The sequence below is a fragment of the Pholis gunnellus genome, assembly GCF_910591455.1.
Source record: "Pholis gunnellus genome assembly, chromosome: 8".
In the NCBI taxonomy this organism is placed as follows: domain Eukaryota; kingdom Metazoa; phylum Chordata; class Actinopteri; order Perciformes; family Pholidae; genus Pholis; species Pholis gunnellus.
This window is the reverse complement of record NC_136534.1, coordinates 14452309-14473159: the sequence shown is the minus strand read 5'-3', so window position 1 is coordinate 14473159 and position 20851 is coordinate 14452309. Positions and strand designations below refer to the sequence as shown.

The window sequence follows — 20851 nt, the reverse complement described above, 5'->3', positions numbered from 1 at the left end:
AGAGAGGAGGGAGGTAGCAGAGGTCATTAGAAGAGTTATTGCTCTGATAGAGTAGAGCGGGAGCATTCCCAGGGCATTTAATTCTTCCTCTTCCTCATGCTCTCTCAAGATTGATCGTCTTTGTAGTCTTTTGAATCTCTTCAACTGTTCCTATGGTAACACGCTGGGGTAACACAATATTAGTGTATTAGGCTTATCTCTCCCCTGGCCATCATCCAGGCAGATCTTACTCTTTTTTTCTCCTGCTATCTATGTAATTGAATTGTAAATACTCTGTTAGTCCTCCCATAAACATATGCAGTCACTAAATGGCTACAGGCCTCGCGACCATGCAACTTTCTGGTTAGTTGGTCATTCAGACACGAGGCACAGCGACCAAATGTGGATCAATTGAGATTCTGCTCCCTGATGTCTGAACACAACTGATGGAATTCCATGATTGTGGACAGAAAGTGAGAGACTAATTGTGTTATCAGAGTGCGATCTCCAGCATAGGTTTCATAAGCATAGACAGGGTTTCTAATGTCTGTAATATCCGTGCCCGGGCCAGGTCGATAAATACGGCCTCGCTATCGGATAACTGGGCCATGATCAGGCCCATGTGTCCCCTGCGACGTTCTCAATCCGGCCCTAATCGCATTACCCCGACCATGTTGACTTTCCGCCAATGGGAAATCTCCTCACTGTAACCCCACACCCCCGGAGCACGGACCTGGATGCACTCTTTCTGCTCAACGTTTACATTGTGCGAGCGGAGAAGGGGATTGAGTGGGACTTTGATAGACATGAAGGAAATAGATAGACAGGCAGAGTGAGCAGGGGAGTTGAAAGGCAAGAGATGGTATCGATATTCTGAGACACTAAACTGTGTGTGAGGGTGAGAAATTGGAAGAATTCTTTGCAAAGTGACATGAAAGGACTTCTGTTTCCTCTGTTACTCTGTATGTGTGCATGCATGTTTGCTCATATTGTGATTTTTTTTTTTAAATATTTTGTGGTAACTGGAGGTCTCGGTAGCAGGATTAACCCTCCCCTGCCAGAGAGAGCAGGCCCAGAGCTTCGGCTAATGAAGGCTAATTGATTTTGTGGTGGGCCAGAGCAGCAGGGAGGCCTGTCTCTGCTGTAAATAGTTAATGAGCCGAAGGACTGCTGTGGCCCCTTGGGGACCCATATCTCGCTCTAAGCTCTCTGTTTGTGCTCTCTGGGCCAAAGACTCTATCTGCATCAGTGCTCATCTTTGTTCCCTTCTATCTCTGATTTTCTCCGTAAGTGCCATCGTTTAAGTGGTACAGCAAAGCCCGATGGTGCAGTAACTGATTTGTATGTTTTCCCCTCTTTGCTTTTAGCTGGTTGTTTGGGAGTGTTTTATTAGTTTTAGCTCAAGTGTGTTTTTGTTTTCTTCTTCTTGTGAAGGACTGGGTGCTCATGGTGCCGGGTGTGGTTGTGTTCTGCTCTGTTGTGGTTTGGGGAATAGAATGGTGTGTGTTGTGTGCTGGAGGTTGTGGGATAGTTGACCCTCACAGCGTAGAGGAAGCGCTGCAGAGAGGAGGCCAAGTTCCACAGCACGCCCGCCAAAGCATTACGTCAACGCTCAGAGCCAGCTCTCCACAGGGCCTCGCAAACAGTCACACACTCACACACACACACACACACACACACACACGCACACTCACTGACTGCTCCAGCTCTGTGTCATCCCCTTTGCATGGTGTCACATACTTGGACATTCATTGACAGTCAGATACTTAACAACAACATCAAATGAGATGTACACACATGCACATAACACATGCATGCTGGCGGACATGCAGTATAAGCACACATAGTGCATACGTGCTTTTTTTCCTCCCCTGAATACCTACATCCCTTGCTCAGATGGTTTGATACCTTTGTTTGTGTGATGAAAGACATCCACTATCATTTCTCATCTATAACAAGGGAAGCCCAAACAGGCCCTTATCAAGTTATTTCTAAATAACATCTGTGAGTGCCCACTATACTCAGCTCATGTCTGTGGTCAAATTCTGCATTGTTTTTGTGTCCCTTTTAAATGAGCTCCATGCTTTCCACACATCCTGCTTGCCTGCTAATTTCAGACAGAAGGGCTTTGAAACAGTTTGGGGCTGAAGTATGAAAATGTGTTTTTTATTATCTCCCAATTATCTATTGTTTACATTGTTACTAAGGACAATAAATTTGTCACTAAGCGTTAGGCTAGGTGCTGAGTTTTTTATGAGGTAAACAATACTATATGTTCCTTCACTGCAGCTCTCTTGGCTGTCGAGCTGGCACTAGATGGGTGGATGACATAATTCCTGGCATGCTCTAAATGTACTCCTTTTTACTTGAGGAGGGAAAAAAACAGTGCGTCTCTTAAAGAAACATTTCATAGGACACAGGAGGACCAATAATCAAAGTGTTTCTAGCACGCTAATGTAGCTTTTTACATTTCACTTACACAACCCTTACTGTTCTTATGTTTCAGTGTAGTTACAGGTTAATAGGCTGAATGTTCAAGTGTTGCCCTAAACAGCGAACAAGTGAACAATTCGAAAGTTACATGCATACACTGTGAAGAAATTCCAAGAAAAAATTATTTGTCAGTTTTCAACTTTGCTACACAGTGATTGATTGGGCAATTAGCTCAGTATGAAGTAAGCAGTTAAACTATCAGTGTACATGGTAACCCAATTATGTGTTCCATTCATTTCCTTCCACCGTAGGGGAGCACCTCTGGCTAAACTTCTTGTTGTGTGGAGGAGCAGTGCACACAATAGGAGTCTGACTCCAGGTTTTGTAAGCAACATCTGTATGAATGGTGGCATTGTCAGGGTATGAGGTCATTAGAGAGGGACGGTGAGCTAAGAACACAGCTGAATCTGCAGGCTGCTTCGCTGAGCTCTAGACTATGTGTATGTGTACTGTATATGTTTGTGTGCATTCTCACAATTGTGTATGCAAATGTCTTGCTTTCAGTGCATTGGCACCCTCTCTGGCAATCATTGTCCTTGGAGTCAAAATACATCTGTGGACCAAGTGGGCTAAAACAAACCATAAAGTTGGAGTTGGAAGATGGTATTTGATGCAGCTGTTATGTACATATGTGTGGTTAGCTAAGTAAACGTGTGGGTGTGCGATAAACATCAGTCAAACCAGGACACGCAGCGCATGGCAAGATCCGCTGAGATGCAGTGTTGCATTGAGAAAGCGGTCAATGTCAGCGCTTGGATGCAAAGTCAGTTTTTGTAGTTGATAAACATGTGATGTCTCTTTCTATTGCTATGGAGGGCGAGTGGATTCGGCAGCGTGGAGTGCAGGGCTGAAGAGCTGCTGGATCAATGTGTGTCTGCCAGTTTATCAGTGTTGGACACAGACCAGAGAGGGGCCCCCTCTCTCACTGCCTCACTGTGTTGCCAGTGAGACAAGTGGACCGCATACATACTGTAGTAATAGTAAATCAGAAGTAAACGGACATGCTGTGTTTCAAGATGGTCTGCCTCTCATTGGACAGGTTTTGTTAGCGTTATTCACCAACAGGATTGTTGTTATAATGAACAATGGGTTTAACCACAGCTGTGTTTAACCACAGTTGAATAATAGAATAATATTAGACTCTGGATATATTTGCTAAAGACTATCAAGATTTATTTTTCAACATTATTTAATAGAACGTATTGCAACAACCTACACTCTGTGATCATATTTACCTAACTATGAGACTCGAAAGCTGAATTTATGATGGCAAAAGTTAACAGGCCACGGTTATTGTCTACTATTGTTAATTAAAAACTGTAATACTTTGTAAGATGATAGTAGAAAAACGTGTCACATACCCGTATAGCATTTTTTACATCAGTGTTCAGGAACAGGGTTTTGAGGCCAGGTCAAATGACCTGCTTTGAGCCATTCAGCTTAAAATGTATCCGACATCACTCATCGATCTGAAAATGTTACATTCAACATGAATTGAAATGTGAACAAAGAGTGAACGTCTGCAGGTAACGAGATTCTGTCATTTGAAATGTAATAAAAAGCAGAAACTTTTACAGCTGAAAGTTCAAGGTTGACATCGTAAAGCTAGAATACAGGGAGGTCTTTTAAGTACTGTGTATACTGGTACATTTATACCTGAGTAGTTACACGTGTGCGTGCGTGTATGCCTAACCCTCTGCATGTCTATGTGTGTCTGTGTGTGTGTGTGTGGGGGGGGTGACGAGGGTGGCAGTTGTGCCGCAGAGTGTCGCATCTGTTTGTCTTTGGACGACTGCGTGTTGTTTTAGCTGTGCTGATGGGAGGTGTATGTGAAGGCCATTTGGTCATGGTTCAGGGCCCGTGAATGGAACGGGGCTCCGGTAGAGCCAAGCTTGGGTAAACCAGCTGCCATAACCACACGGGCCAGACTGGACTGGTCCAGCCACCATGAGCCCCCCTGGAGCAGTGAGCGATTCCAAAATGACCTCCCAAACACAGGAGGGGGAAAAAGTCTGTTGTGTCAGAGATTTTCAGTCTGATAAAATAGTCAATATTGAGCAGTTAGTTCACTACCTCATCTCCTTACTAGTTCATGCTTACACATCAGACCCACTTCTGTTTTCTTCATGGTGATTCTTTTTTCATATTCCTTTCTCTTCGCTTCTCTGTCATTTTGACATCTCGTGCCTGTGGGTGTCTTAACAAAGTGGGATCCCAATGCAAATGTCTAACTGAAACAGCTTGAATATGCTATGTATAATGTATATAAATAGTGAGTGGGAAGGTAAGGGTCCTGTTTCAGCTAAAATAGACAAATATTTGAGGACAGTTGTCTTAAGCACCGTTAAATTGATGTTTGATGCTTGTTGCTTTTGATGCTATACAAATGAATACATATGTTGTGGGTTTATATTGTATTCATGCTCTGTCTGTCTGGCTTGCTCTGAGGCATTCTCTGTATTCAAGATTGTGACAGTGGGTGTAGTGATAACCATGTAGGCTGCACTAGAGCAGGGCTTTACAAGAGAGGGAACAGTGGGGATATACAGACTGGAGTCAGAGGCCCATCCATTAGCTTGACAGGGTGGAGAGAAGCTGCCAAGAGTATGAGTGCATGGTTTGGAGCATGCTCCTCAGTGGGTGTGTGTCGTGCTGCGCCCGTACCGCCATGGTTCCCCTGAGTGTCGGGCCATGGCAGAACACCCGGACTATCTCCATCTCCCCGTCTGTGTCTCGAACCACAGGGAGGGTTTGTTCGGCCCCGGCTCTGATCAGCTTGGCCCAGAACCCGTGAGAGGAGAGAGGGGGCGACATAACAGCCCTCCCATCAGACTGTCTGCCTCTCCATTCCCCGAGGAAATCAGTTTAACAGTCCCCAGCTCTTGGCAAGCAGAGGAAGAGGGGGTGGAGGAACAGGGAAGAGGTGTGTGTGAGAGAAAAAGAGAGAGGGGGAGAGGAGGGGGGGGGGCACACGTTACTGCCTCTCTGGGCGAGAGGGAAATCTAATAAAATTGAACTAATGGGGGCGTGGAGTTTTAGGGCACAGAGGGTGGGTTTTGCAGACAGGCACGGGTGGGTAGTGGTGGTGGTGGAGATGAGGAGGATGGAATTAGATCCTCTTGAGTGCTTTGGCAAAGCAGCAGAGCCAAACTCCTGCTTTCAACTGCATATGGTGAACCCATGTCGGGTTTAGAGAGTTAGGGGGGCCTTGGCCCACGAAAAATACTGCCAGGAATGTTACAGCTATGATATATCATGCAATTAGAAATATTGTGTTTTTAAACATGATCACTGTGCTGTTATAGTGTAAAAGAAAAGGCTGACAGAGACAGACAGAAGCTTTAAGCTTTCTCCATGGAGTCTTTAATGTGCAGCGGAAGATCTCCATTTAAAACTGTGATCTTTTTGCACTTAAACAATGACTCCACAGACTGGTTAAATCTGCTGTACGGCGCCACAGGTCCACAGGTCCCCTGATAGTACACTGCTCCACTTTTAAGGGGAATAAAAGTGCTCACCCTGACCTCGCTGGGTGTGATTTACCCATCCTGAGGCGGGTGTGGTCTCCTCCCTTTGTACCTGCTCTGTGCTCTTGCTTCCTCCTCCCAGGGTTAATAGATATGAAGTCATCTGGCGAGGAGCAACCTGAGTGTGTTCTCAGGATGTGCCCAGAGCACTCACAGCGACATCACTCAAAGCCCCCTGTGTCAGAGAGGAGGCAGCCATTAATAAATATCATTAATGGGTGATCACCTGGTGTCCCTGAAACCACATAAATGAGAAAAGCCTAAAAAAGGAGAGGGAGTGGAGAGGTCAGGGGGCAAAGGTCTGAGAGGAGACACCTCCCCTCTGGGCAAAAGATGGCTGAACCAGGGATGGTGTTTTAACAATGGAAAATCAATAGGCTTACTACTTACAGAATGCATGAAATGATGTGTCAACTGCATGTGATTGCATAGACTGCTAGTTTATAGATTAACCCTGCTAGAAGCTGACATGTCTTCATGGTGTCATGGGCTGCTCATCTTCTTGTTGTGTCGTTTTCCCAATTTTCAACAACAGCGGGGCAGACAGTGGTTGGACAGACTGCGTGCCATCCCATCTGTGAGCGCCCTGTGCCGCCACAGGCTAACACCTGCGCTGATTTAATGACTGTTTTCTGTAGCGGCCATGTTGCTGCAGGAGAAATGTATATGTGTGTGTGTGTGTGTGTTATTAGAGTAAAATGAACGTGGTGGTTAAGTTCTTGTGCTTAGTGCAGTCTGGGGGAAATGCAACCATGTGTTAGAGAGTCATTAGGGAGCTGATGAAGGTGTTTAAGAATCACAGCCTGCTCATCATCGCTCTGCTAACGTCCCATAGTTGCGTCACTGTGGTTCTGGATACAAAGACTTAAGTTTTGGCAGAGGTGGGTTTAACTGAGCTGGAGTCTCAACTCCAGATGGAGCAGTAGCAGGCACTTGTGCAGAGATAGCCTCAGGAATAAGTTTACATCACGGTAAGGGTTTTCTCTTTTCACAATACTGTTACGTTTTGAGTGTGTTACTGTAATACTTTTTATTTAAGTAATCTATCGTCTTTTCTTGCTACACGTTCCTTTGTTTCTTATCATGCATGGTCCTTTTCTTTTGTGTTTTGTCTTAATCCGCCTTGTGACCATCCCCACTACAGCTTTTGGAGTGGCCCCTCCGCTCTTTGACCTGCCTCTGTACCCTGACACTCTTGGGCCTCTTCAGATGCAGGCTAATTCAATTAATAAACAGATAGCGCTGCACTGCCAGCTGGACAGCTCTCAGAGACACTGATAAATGAGCACTAGCTGTCTTGGGCTGATGTGTGTGGGGAGGAGACACTAGAAGCCATCTAATCTCCCCCCACCCCTGGTCTCTCTCTCTCACTGCCCCCCTTCACCTCCCTTTTACCCTCTCTGTCCTTTTCTCCTGGAGCCTGGTTGACAGAGAGTCAGGCAGCTGCGGATGAGCATCTTACCTTCACACAAACTACTTTACCTCAAAAACACAGTAGAGAGGTAGACCGGCAGCCAGCAGATTCTTTTGGCTTCTGTCCATTCAGGTGATTGCCTGCTCTGTGACTAAGTGGCAGGAGATTGTCAAACTCTTGTTTGTTTTTTTCTTTCACAAGAGGGGAGGGCCTTACCTCTCTGGTGCTGACTGACAGGCTGAAGGCTGAAGGGAAGTTGTTTAGTGTGGGCTGTCAGCTTCAGAATTCATCCTGTGATACATGGAAGATGTCCTTGTCGACACTGGTGACTCTGATTGATATCTGTAAGCTTGTTTAAATCCATCTTCTGTTTAAGTTGCATGTCAACTAGCTGTTATTTCTGCATGTTTATTCTGAAAGACATCCGCTACAAAAACGTAACTAATACTGTTGATAGTAACAATGTATTACAGTAAGTCAGACTCACTCGCTGCCACTTGTTACCCTCAACGAGTCTCAGTATGTCTGTGATGCTGTGGAGACAGCTGCAGGCTTGCGGCCCCCCGCTGTGTGTTGGTGTACACTCTGTGGTATTTTAACCCCTGTCTCACCCGTCGCAAAGAAGGAGGGTTGTGGCCTCTGAGATTTGTGCTGCTGAGGCTGCGGTGAAGGGTTAGGGTGCAATCAGATGTATTTAAACATTAAAAGGGAACATTTAGAATAACATTAATAATGAGGGATAACAGATGAAATCCTTATCATGATGATGCGGTGTTGTTTTGCTATGTCAGGCATCCCTTTGTTTGACAAGCAGAAACTACACATAAAAAAACAGGCTTAGCAAGGTCTCACTTTAACTGTGCTGGTTTCATGTGCTGTTATATCACACAAGCTGTGCATGGAAAGACAAGTAAAGACAACTGGACTACGAAATAAATCCTTTCACAAACACATATATGCAATATGTAAATATAATACATACCAGGAGGGTATGCACTTTTATGGCTGCCTCACTTCTAAAGTGATTTATTTGACTGTGTCTCCTCCCTGCTGGTAAAAAGCTTTCCACTCATGAACAGTGTGAGAGAGGAGTGGAGGGCTGATGTTGTGCTCTGGTCGTGTCTTAGCGTTGTGATCCACACCAGCTGGATGCCATTCCCTATGGGAATCATGAATGTGAAGGTTGTTAAAAGATATGGAGCCCTGGACACAGCATGGACTCACTGACAGCAGCTGGGAGAAGGGGGAAGGGAGACGAGAGAGGAAAGAGTGCACTGGGAAAGAGAATAGAAAACTTTGTGGAATTCACAACAGTAGCCTTTAAATGAATGCCTTTGTTTTCAGTTTTGTTGCTAACTGCTTGCTAAAAGTGACAAATGGACTAATTGTAGACAGGGTATAAGAATGGACCTAAGCATTTATTTAGGTTTATTAAATCATTTATTCATGCCAGCAGTGATCAAACTTCAACTGTCTCAACACTCTCTCAACCGGTTATTCCTAAAGCGGTTAAAATGTAAATAAGTCATGAAATGGTTCAGACATGGAGTTTTCTTTTTACTTGTCTAGGTTTGGGTGCAACAGGTGAAGCCTGATGACATACTTTGGCACTTGTATATTTGGGTTGAAAAGAAATTCTGGTCTTGCGGTTGTCTTTATGTGATGCCCAGAAAAACAGACTCTCAAGGAGAGGTGCATTCAGTAAACACTGGGAACACAAGCGTACCTTTAGAGAGCCTCTCTCTCTCCTCTCTCTCTCCCAGGCCGCTCATGAGACACCGGTCCAGTCATGGCTAAGTAGACCACACGGTTAAAGCAACAAACCTCTTGCTGGGTCAACAGCAAGGTAGCAGTCTGAGGCTCACACCTTGCCAGCAAGCTCATCTCACAGGCAGACATCCTGACACACACACATGCATAGAGAAGGGAGAGGCTGTTAGAAATATGAGAAGGAGGGACTAGTGGGATGGCAATCACGGAAGGTAAAGCGGGAGAATGACAAGACTGAAGGAGAGACAGAGGACAGCCTAAGTGGCTTTGATTTGTTCTCTTGACACATGGATTTATGGAGCCATTCATCATCTGCTAGTCAGCTCATGAACCCGCTCTGTAACTGTTGATAATCAGCACACTGATGAGAGCATGTACCAACTTTAAAAAGATGTTTTTAGCGGAAAATGATGTTAAACATTGTGTTTGGTGTCCACTTTGTCTACTCAGAGGCTGAAGGCTGCACTTTCACACCATCCGGGTGCCATCGCCAACGGCAACATGAACTCCATGGGCCACATGATGGAGATGATGTCATCACGGCAGGAGCAAGACGCCCACCATCACATGCACTCACACCCGCACCAGCACCTGCAAGCCCCTCCCCACGCGTACCAGCACCACGGTCACCACCACCACAGCCAGAGCCACGGCCAGGGTGGACACCACCACCCGCAGGGACACAACCCCCATCACAACTCCCACAATCCCCACCTCCATCCCGGGCACCCACACCAGACCTCACCGCACCCTCCAATGCACTCTGCTTCACATGTAAGCAAAGCACATTCCCGGGAGAGCCGAAGCTTTTAGACAACCCAAAGGCAGAGCCACAAGTTCAATAACACATTTACTACACTGCACATTAATACCTCTCATGCTGCTAGAAGCCACTGTATATCATATATCTCTATCATGACTAAAAACAAGGTAGCACTTTACTGACAAGCAGTTTTCTTTTAGTGATTTAGTGATGTATAGAAGTACAGTATAGCTGAAATTAAGCTTAAAATTCACTGTAAGTCAATGGATGAACACCTTTTCCCTGACAAGTAGTAGTTTCTTGGCAACCACCTCAAAGGTATTTTTTTTCTTTTGAGGTTGGTCAGCTTCAGGTCAGTATCGGACGCCTGCCATGAAGGGAAAGGGTCAAGAAGAGGCCATAAAGTAGCCATTATAATGGATGCTCAGTACTGTCTTTTGAAAACTAAGCGCCATGCCATCCTGCACTGCCAAGCTGCAATTATGTGGCCACAACATTCTCCAGGTGCTGAAGAAGTTTTATAAATGCTGGTCCTGATGATGACCAGACGGCCTTGGCTAATAGTCCTGGAACATCTTAGCCGTGAATACATTTGGTTTAATTGAAAGTTTGAAAATATTGCTCACAGCTTAAAAAACAACATGATGTAAGACACTTTGTCCTTTGCATTGTCTAACGACCTCTGCAGTGCCAAGCATTTTGGATGAAGGACAGTCCGACATCAAGAAATGCAATTCATTGTATGTTCCAAATGTATCATTAAGGCATTGAAACAACACTCTCTGTATGCACAGAGGACATTAAAGCAGCTTGTATTTTCCATGGTTCTCATAAAAATGGTAATGATCTGAAGACTGAAAACACTTGACCTTGCCAAGTATATGTCAAGATCTGTCAGTGTATGTATGTTTTTAGAAATGAGTCTTTTGACTGTGTCTGGTGGTGTTAGTCTGAGTGGAAGTGGGCGGTGGAAAACTGCCTCCTGACACCTCTTTAACAAGGTGGGCAGGCTGGTGAATCAGCCCAGTCACTCACTCACTCTGTCACCCTGACGCCCACAGCCCAGCTCACAGGGCACGTGGCACAACCAGATGTTGTTTTTGGGGAAGTTGCCAGACTGGGAATAGCTGCAGGAGGTAGTGTACAGATGCTTGTTTAGAGGCTTTGAGGGAAGCAAGAGCATTGATAGCAGACAGGTGGCTGTTTTCTGGTGATAGACAGACAGACACGGTCTCATCAGAGAGCTGATACCTTTCTCCCGATGTTTTAGATGTCACCTGCAACCCAGCAGATGCACCCCACGCAGACACTGCAGTCTCCACCACCCAGCGGTGGACGGCGCCGACGAGTAGTGGACGAAGATCCGGATGAACGTCGGCGGAAGTTTCTGGAAAGGAACAGAGCGGCAGCAACAAGATGCAGACAGAAGAGAAAAGTGTGGGTGGTTTCATTAGAGAAGAAGGCAGAAGAGCTCACTCAGACCAACATGCAGCTTCAGGTACACTATGAACTTCAGGTGTTGCAAACTGCAACAGTCAGCATGTCCTTAGCAAGAACTTAACGTTTGTTGTCCCGTTTTGGACCAGAGATGATGGCAATAAGGATTGGTGTGTGTAAGAATGTGAGAATGTGTAAGTGTCCAACACTTACAATCAGTCAGTTGGTAAAAATCAAAGCTGCAGAGCTCCAAAAAAGAGATCCTGCAATTCCCATAATGCCACTGAATCTTTTGTTAGACCATCCCTCTGTCTGGTAAATACCCTCATCTTTCAAACTCCAACATTTGTAACTAAATTTCAGTTATATATTGAGATTCTTAAGCCGAATGCAAGTTATAAATTAACATTGAAGTTATACACTGTTTGTTTTCCATACAAAGTGATTAAGGATATTAACGTAGCCTGCTTAAATTGTTGATTCCCCGGATGATGAACTTAAAATGCTTCTGTGTTTTCAGAATGAAGTGACCATGCTAAAGAACGAAGTGACCCAACTCAAGCAGCTTCTCCTCACACACAAGGACTGTCCCATCACCACTATGCAGAAAGAGTCCCAAGGTTACCTCAGTGAGTAGCTCAGACATAGACACAGACACACACACACACACACTTGGGAATTTGACCAAAAACACACCTTCATCTGTGTGCCATAGCCATACAGTGCAGATAGCACTGCGGGGAAACGTTAATTGTCTTGCCAGAGGAAAGATTTAAACTCTACAGACTGAAGTGTGATGGACACACAGTGACTGCCAAGACTCTTCGCTCCTATGTGCTGCTATCCAGCTCCCACGCTCATGGCAGGACTCTTCCTTTCACATATGGGTGTTGCACACTCTGGTAGCCAGGACTGGGAGTTGGTAGTCTGAATCCCGTATGAGCCCGTTTTTTCCATCTGACAGCACCTCCGTACAGAGGCAGCCGAGACTCAATGTGAGAAAGACGTCACAGGCTGCACATTGGCATCCAAACTCTCATGGATGCCCCAAGATGCTCACTGATTACCGGACTGTGCCTCGGCTCAGCCGCGCATGACATCAGAGCCCCACCCTTTGATACGGATACAAGTGACATTTCCATGTAATTAGGATAAGGCACCTCCCTATGTGACTTTACTGCAGGAAAATAAGGCTCACATCCCCCCTGGCTGAATGGTTCTTTTATACAGAAGAGAGCCAACTCCCAGACTGGGCTGGGAGAGACTTTCATCGATGAGTCTAGCTCGTGTACAGATGTCACCTTCAATGTGTCCGAACTTCATCAGGCTTGTTTATGGAGTCACTTTACCATTTTTGTGCTTTCCATTTATGGTCTATTTTGGGATGACAGGTGAGACTTTGGGTGTGAATATAGTGTGTCATATGTTGACATTTATCTGTTTCTGCTAATAAAGCTGGTTGTTTTTTTTTACAATAATGTGGTCTGTGTTTATTTTGATATCATTCATGATCATTTGTTTTACTGTCACATCATATTGTGAAGCCTCTGTGTGGAAGCATGAAGGTCACAGTACTTACACTAATCTACGCACATGTTGTCCATCCTCACTGATGTCTCTGTTGTCTCCTCAGGTCCAGAAAGCAGTCAGGCGGGCAGTCCAGCGCCAGAGTGCTCCCAGCAGCAGGTCATCCAGCACAACACCATCACCACCTCCACCACAACTGTAGGGGGCAGCGGTGTGCACGGGCAAACCAATCACCGCACAGACATTAACCCCATTCACTAGGGACAAGAGAGACTATACACCCCCCCCCCCCCCCCCCCCCCCCCCCCACCCCTTGCTTTCTGAGGGTTGCCAGCTGCACAAGCTGACCTCCCTCGTTCCCTCCATCAAGAAAAACCTCAAAGGCCTGTGAGGCTGTTCTTTATACAGTAGCTACAGTATGTATTTTTATAGACCAACCCTATTAACCCATAAATGTTCTTTAGTTTGTTGCCTCTTTTTTTATTTTTTACCTGTTTTTATGCTTTTAGCAAAAAGGCAGTTTTGCTAATCTCATGCAGCATTTAAGTGACTTTTTCTATTGTTTAATGGTACAAAAAGGACCATGGTGGTCATGGAACCAGAGGACAGCGACATAAGCCTCAGACTGTCATCCCTATTAGCAGACCTGACATCTCTGTAATCCTTATGGACTGAACAATGAGTCAATGTATTCTCTGAATATCACTTACGGACAGTATGTTGAGTGTATGCAACAGACACTATGTGAGTGGGAAGTTGCTGCCTTTAAGCCAAGTCAAACTGTCCCTATGATGTCCTGAAGACAGGAATATGCAAGCAGGTGTAATGATCCTTTTCTTTCCTAGAAACGAATATGACTGTTAACCTTTTCCCTGTCAGCGGTATTCTCAAAGAGTGTCATGAAACACAGCATGACAGCGAAAACATGATCAATTGGAAGCAATACATTGCAGTATTGATCACCTTCTCTACTGTATGTCCACATTCTGATCAGCGTGGCCAAGCCACTCTGGTCCCAAGGACATACGATGCTGTTACAGCTACAGAACTGCACACTGTGATACCAGTGAGGCAGCTGAAACAAACTCCTCCGCTCTCCAGGACCAACTGAAGCTTTAATTATTGAGGCCTCTTCTTGTGTGTTTGTGCATCTGGATTTTAGGCTCCATCGTTTTGAGTATGCAAGTTAGTTATGTTTATTGTGTTTTGAGTTCTTTCCTCTGCAGAACTAAGTTCAGCAGATGTGTAAAGAAAGAGAAACAAGAAAAAGTGTGGGAGAAAGTGACCGTGCGCATGATTTTTTATTTCTAACTGGCATCCCACAACTGGTTAAGTGTTTTACGGTTTCTAAAGAGGAGCAGTTTATGCTTGTGCTTTTCAAAATGTCACAATGTGCCTGAATCGTTCTTAAAATCTTTTGTTGGCTTTCTGTAGACAGCAAATCGTTCTCTTCAAACAATCAAACCCTTTTTATTCTCTGTGTTTTATTAATGAGTTTCCTCTGTTATTGGTTTTGTCATGGATGTATGTAAGCCCACAACCAGCTGACCAAGGAGAAAAAGTACCTGCTTTCCATTTAACCTCTGACCTCTTCGTCAATTTCTCTCCCTCTCTTTCTCAGGCCTCCTCTGCAGGGCGATGGATGTATTAATAATACCTTTTTTTAATCTATCTTGCAGCCTTGAAACTTCACGCCTTCTCATGTTCACCACAACTCCTCTTTCTCTCTTTCCTATGACCAGGAATGTCGACTCATTAGCATGATGACCATAATGCACTGTGTTTTACAGTAGGATGGATGAAATACATTCCACTGACAGGTGGAGCGATCGCAGAGCTGTCTATGCACTTTGTCCTCTGTCATGCCAGAGGGTAGAATAGCCATATTAAGGTCCGAGTAATTCTCAGTGATCCCCCCCCCCCCCCCTTTTTCACACACCAGCGAGAAACTTAACTGTGTTTGGCTTTATAGAGAGACTGTGCCTGGCATGCATCATGTCTGTAGATAAAGGAAGGGAACCTAGAGCTCATATTGTAAAGAACCTGCACGGTTAAGTTTGAGACCTTTTTATTCTGGAAAAAAAATAGATGAAGGATGTGAATCTTTATTCTCATTAGGGGTTACATTCAAGTTTTGTTGATGCATTTGGACTGTTTTTGTCATGTGTTAAACCTTCAGTCAGTGTGCGCAGTTCGATGTATGTGTCAATGAGAGAAATTGATTCTCTTGAAAAGGGCTCTGTCGTACCAACCCTTTGAACTGAAGCTTGCCTTATTTTAAGTTGTTTTTTAAACCGTATATTAGATCATTCCAAATTAACCTCTCGCATGTAAACATGATGGTAATGACCTCAAACAACGTTCAACTGGAATCATTGGGAGGATGTTGCTATTTTAGAGTTAGATATGAGAGTCTCTAGTTTCATTTTTGACAGAAAAAAACCTTTGTTACTGCGGAGGAAGACAAAAAAAGGACAGATGAAAATGCAGTCTGAGTGCGTCTCTGTGGATTTGTGAGATGTGGAGAACAATTCCTATGTATTAATGATGTTATCAATGTATTGTTTTAAATCTAAAACTATAAATATTGTACATAATTTCATTAATTTCTGTAATCTTGTACATGTGATGAAACCACCTTTCTTATTGAAGGGAGTAAATGTGTGGTACATGTTTGTAAATAATGTTTGCATAGCACTTGTTGCCTTTTGTTGTACGTCGAGGCTCATTTCAGCGCTTAAATACATTGTTTATATGTAATGAACTGATGAATCCATTCTGGCCTGCATAACTTTGTACATTTTTTGTGTGTCTGTAATGACATTGTCTCAATTTTGTTTTGCATTTGTACAGATGTTAAAGTATCACTGCAGTTACATTACGGTATGAAAATAAAGCACTTGTTCTGTAACAATTAACTGACGTGATTTGATGTCACTAGTACTTATATTTTCTGTGCAGATAACCAGAGTGAAACATATGAACTGAGAGACATGGATTGAATATTTGAGGATAACATTTGAAGAATGCTATTAACAGAAAACATTGACATCAAACGATAAGAAAACTAACACCAACAGTTTTTCCCCGATGCTTGTCCTTGAGACGTAACTGCTCATTAAATAGTTAGGTGCTTTAAAGGTTTAGAATACTCATTAATTATTAAACTGTCTAGACATCTTGATAGTTGCCTGATGAAACAACTTGGCAGGTTACTTCAGTACACACAAACATCTTTGTCAAAAAAATAACCAACTTAAACTACTCAATACTGCAGCAAATCCAATACATTTTAAAACCACTACAATAACCAAACATAATGATTAACAAGCATTGTGTATTGTTGCAACATGCAAAGTGGCCCCTATTCTTCAGGGATTCATTTAGTATTTTTTAGGACTTTAGTTCAGCTAATCAGAAATTAAATTCTATCAACTTTTTTAAAAATACATTGAACGCCCACAGAAGTTGAGTGAAATAATATTGTTTCATTTCTAACTTTCCAATGAAATGTATTCAGGCACAGTGACCCCTGGTGGACATTTTCTAGACTAACCAAACAGTACTTGAAGGGACAAATCCCATCCAACAATGATCTGCAACAGATGTCTAACACAAAAACACATCTTCTCTGATCATCAAGGCACTCAGCTTTAGTAAAAAATAACTTTTATTTAAAAACAATTCAGCTGTAGTTTCCTTTATATTTCATCATCAAGCATGTTCTGATTGAATGCAGATTATATTTTCCTCATACAGTCATAAACATGAAATGGTTTTGATAGAACTCTGGTCAGATAGTCAGACTAAATTGGCAGTTATTTTCTCATAATTTCTACGATGTGAAGATGTCGGGGACCTGGCTCCACTTTAAGACAACTTTTTCAATTTGTATCAGCGAGCAGACCAAAGTCCCACACCAAATGTAACCTGCTAAAACTACTAAAAAGAAATGTTTAAAAATTCAACAATGTGCTGATTTGCATTGGCTGAGACAATAGACAGTCTTTAAAATCAACAATCAAAAGTCTAAAATATGATTTTTAAAAGTGGGAGGTGGTTTGATCAGCTGTTTCAGGACCAAAACACTTCATATCCAGCCCCGTGTTGAAAGGAATCGGTCAATCATGTCAAAGGACCTCGCCGGCTGGTCGTAAGGCAGAATGTGTCCTCCTCCTCGGATGATGACCTGTGTGACAAGAAGACAGATCACAGAATATAAAACAGTAGTTCCCCGAGTACTTTTCACCTTGTTTTTACAACCGTTAACAACCCACCTGGTAAAACTCTCCCACTTGTCTCACATAACCAGCCACCTCTGTGTCGCTGGGCTGAACCTTCCAGTGGAAACGAGGTGCTGTTTTGTACTCAGCCGCCCCGCTCCAGTTGACAGTAGGCAGGAACCTCTCGGTCAGTGGCGCTGCTACAATTACATCCAGCTGACCGCTGTAGATCAACACCTGGGTGTACGTAGAAATGGAGCAAACAGGAAAAGACTGTTAGAGAGGGATTGACGGACTTTCCAAGCACCGTACCACAGTCGCACAGACAAAACACAGTGGATAATCCCAAAACCCTCACCCTATAGTTGTCCATCAGCACCCCCAGCCACGGCTTGATGCTCTTCATGACATCCTGCACGAGGTGTTTCTCCACCTCCGAGCCGTCGTGGAATGTCAGGTTCCCCACATGGATGGCACGTCGCACCGCTGGCAGAGTCACAAACTGGGAGAAGTACTCCTGGTCCTCCGGCTCCTGTTGTGCCATACAGAACAAAACGTAGTGGGTTGTGCAAAGACCCGTTTCAACTAATAAGTAGTGCGTTTGTATATGTTTGTTTTCAAAAGTTTGCTCCAAGAAGTCACACAGGCAGCTTTGAGCTGGTGTTTGTACGCACCCGACAGGTCATGTAGTTGTAGTAGTTAGTGCAGCCGGTAGCGTTTTGGAAGAAGGAGGGATAGGGATCCACGTCACCATTCAGCAAGCTATCAAAAACCTGGAGTCAGACGGTAACAACATGGTCAGCTAAATGTAAAAAACGGAATTCAAATCTAGACAATTAAAGACAAATGTGTTCTGATAAAATCAAGAGGCCCCTCCTACCTGAAAAGCCTCCACCCACTTCTGCTGCTGGATGAGTTTTACCCCCAAGTCTGTCTGCTGGACGACATACTGTTTTTGGGGTTCGTCTATCATGCCTGTTTGGTACATGAACTCACCATAACCACCCAGCATCTGAGATGGAAAAGAAAAAGCTTTAAAAGTACTATACTCAACTCATTTTCACATGGACAGGACTGAAACGTAGACCACTAATACTATGACAGCTGACGGGGACCAGCTAAAGAAAGAGAGAGCGAGAGAGTTATTAACTAACGTTCATAAGACATGGGAAATCCAGTAGTCAATATGATGAAGTTAAAAGCCTCTGAATACCCACACAGGTGTGTTTTTTAGTTAATCTGGCTGACTAGACCTCGTTTTATGACTGCGTGTAAGAACTAATGAGTGACATCTTTGCGTCTCCTGTTAGCTTTGTCAGGTCGGGACAAACGACACCTTTGTCATTCTTATTGGTAGATGAAGATTTGTGACCCAATACAGTCCCATCAAAGCTCCGGCCCACCTTCAACCTGAGCAGAGGTCTCATTAACCAGATTGTGGGTGTACGAAGGTTTAAAGACCATCAGAAAACAACACTTGGTCAGATACGCACCAATTCTGGATCACAGAGCCCGTCACCAATGGCCATCCCCATGAAGTTTATTTTCACTTTGGCAGTGGGGTTGTTTTTATGGATGTAGTAAGAGATGGCAGGAACATACTTCCCTGCATAAGACTGCATGGGGAGAAGGTTTACACAGATCAGGACCATATTTTCAATGTGTAGAATGTTTTTTTGGTTGTTGTTGTTGTTGTCAGAGACAGATGTTCTTGTTGCGGTATTATTTTAAGGCAAACTGCCAGCTTATCCAAAATGTGTTCCATATGATTTTCTCTAATGAGTAGAAATTCCTACCAACGAATGATGTGTACAAGTTTAAAAAGCCACTTGTGTAACCCCACTACTACACATTTAGACACGATGAATTTGCAAAACTTCAACAGAAAAGAACATACCTCTCCAGTAGCATAGAACTCATTGGACTGATACTCAGGAAACATCTGGAAGAACTGTGTTAAAGCACTTTAAAAAAATGGAAGAGATGGGAATAAAAATAAGTTAGTAATCAAACAGACTTATAGATCAAGTGACAAGAACACTATGTTTGATTTGGATGGCATTTGAGTTACCTGTACAGATCTCTGCCGACGTCATCCTGGTTTTGAGCAAAACCTTTGTCATCATCAGTGAAGCTGAACCCTGTTCCAACCTAGAGAAACAAATACTCTTCCTCAAAGACTTGAAATTATTAACGCACATTAAAAAAAAAAAAAAGAGCTCAGATGAGCCGAGAAACCTTGAATGAAATGTACACTTCATGTTATTAGTTTGTGGCTTTTTTGTCTGAGGATGAATAACTAATACGTACCGGATTGTCGATGTACAAAACTGAGTATCTCGATGTCCAAGCGTAATCCCTGAAACCAACTGCAAAGACACAAAACAGTAAACAATGCTCCAACACAGACTCAGGGCTCAAGTGTATTAGGTTAAAAGAGAATTTCGTGTATGTTTATGACATGGTAATGTAGTGACAGGTCAGTTCTTACCAGTCAGGTTCTTATACACCACATACGGTCCGTGTTCCACAAAGAGACCGAACATGGAGGTTCCACCGGGCCCGCCTTGCAGCCAGAGCAGGACCGGAGCTTTATCTTGCTTAGCCTGTCACACATCAGGTCATAACACAGGAAAGTTAAGACCTCAGCACCACCCAGTGGTGACTTCAGATTCATATTTTACAATGGGGTCAGGTTTAGGTTCATCGGACTGTAGTCATGTGGCCAACAATAAAAAAAAAAAAGAACGTGACTTTTAACACAAAACAAAGTTCACATTCCCGAACTGCTGCTGACTAAATACACACCGGTGCAATTCCTTATCATAGGTTGACTGAGGGACACAGTAAGAAATACATATAAAGTTGAGCTCCAAAGGAAATAAGGACAAGAATGACTCTTTATCTCAAGATGTCTGCTTTGTCCTCCTTGTGATATTGTCCCAAACTGCAGCACTGACAGTAATGTAACGGTGTAGTTTGGGAAGCCTCTGCTGTAAATAAATAGTCTGAGCTTACCATCAGTGCAGGGAAGAACCAGAAGAAGAGGTTGCTCCTGTATTTCTTGTTGACAGTGAGGTACCCAGCATAACTCTTGACGTTGGCACCTGGCAGATCTCCCACCAGACTCAGTTTCCTGGCTGGATCAAAGAAAATAAAAGATGTCTGCAATGTACAGCTAATCACAATGAAACTATAACCATGACTCTTGCTATGCAGTATGGCCGTATAGTAGTGTGGGTGCACTTATACCTTCATCTATGGCGCCCTTCTCCAGGTACGGAGTGAGGAAGAGAGGAGACCCGGGATCGACTCCATTCAGGCCGCTGACGCGGTGAGATTTTCGGCAGAAGAAAGAGGACGAGCAGCTCCGTGAGTGTGCCGAGTCCAGGCAGGCCCAGAGAAAAAGGAAGCCCAGAGTTTCCATCCACAGCCTGCATTTACAACAATGAATATCAGAATACAGGACAGTCACGTGTGAACCTCCAACGCTGCGAGTCACTCACATCCCAAAACAGTCTGACCACAAACACACACTTTTAATTTGTTAAAACTTACCTCATTTTAACGGTCGTTTCTATAATTGGATCAATATCAGCTGTTAGTCAGAGCAACGTCTTTCATTATGTCAGCAGTAGGGTGGACTGAGTCACATGACCAGCTCTGCGTAGGTCATATGACACATATTAGGTCACGTGGTCGTAGTTATTGTACGTTG

At 43.8% G+C, this 20851-nt stretch overlaps 2 protein-coding genes across 2 annotated transcripts in view; one reads left to right on the top strand and one right to left on the bottom strand.

Annotated features, from left to right (window-relative positions):
* creb5b (cAMP responsive element binding protein 5b) overlaps window positions 1-13171 on the top strand; it is a gene marked incomplete at its 3' end in the record, with an annotated part of 34761 nt that extends 21590 nt beyond the window's left edge. Inside the window, exons 8-11 of the mRNA XM_079164360.1 lie at window positions 9634-9957; window positions 11217-11444; window positions 11904-12012; window positions 13017-13171. Of these exons, the coding sequence (XP_079020486.1) occupies window positions 9634-9957; window positions 11217-11444; window positions 11904-12012; window positions 13017-13171 (816 nt within the window). The remainder of the gene's footprint in view (window positions 1-9633; window positions 9958-11216; window positions 11445-11903; window positions 12013-13016) is intronic.
* A 3391-nt stretch (window positions 13172-16562) lies between these two features.
* On the bottom strand, window positions 16563-20773 carry cpvl (carboxypeptidase vitellogenic like). Its single transcript, XM_079164033.1, has 13 exons — window positions 20692-20773; window positions 20386-20567; window positions 20152-20273; window positions 19625-19739; window positions 19444-19502; window positions 19205-19284; window positions 19031-19097; window positions 18627-18749; window positions 18014-18145; window positions 17808-17906; window positions 17492-17665; window positions 17188-17370; window positions 16563-17099 (listed from the first exon to the last, which is right to left on the bottom strand). The coding sequence occupies exons 1-13, from the start codon at window positions 20694-20696 to the stop codon at window positions 17001-17003; spliced, it is 1440 nt and encodes a 479-aa protein (XP_079020159.1). The 5' UTR covers window positions 20697-20773; the 3' UTR covers window positions 16563-17000.
* Between the last annotated feature and the right edge of the window lie 78 nt (window positions 20774-20851).

What these genes read in the sequence shown, in the direction of transcription:
- cpvl (XM_079164033.1), bottom strand. An exon ending in TTTTGTACATCGACAATCCG is followed by an intron (nt 19,285 to 19,443) that starts GTACGTATTAGT and finishes TTGTTTCTCTAG; the next exon opens with GTTGGAACAGGGTTCAGCTT. An exon ending in GTCGGCAGAGATCTGTACAG is followed by an intron (nt 19,098 to 19,204) that starts GTAACTCAAATG and finishes ATTTTTTTAAAG; the next exon opens with TGCTTTAACACAGTTCTTCC.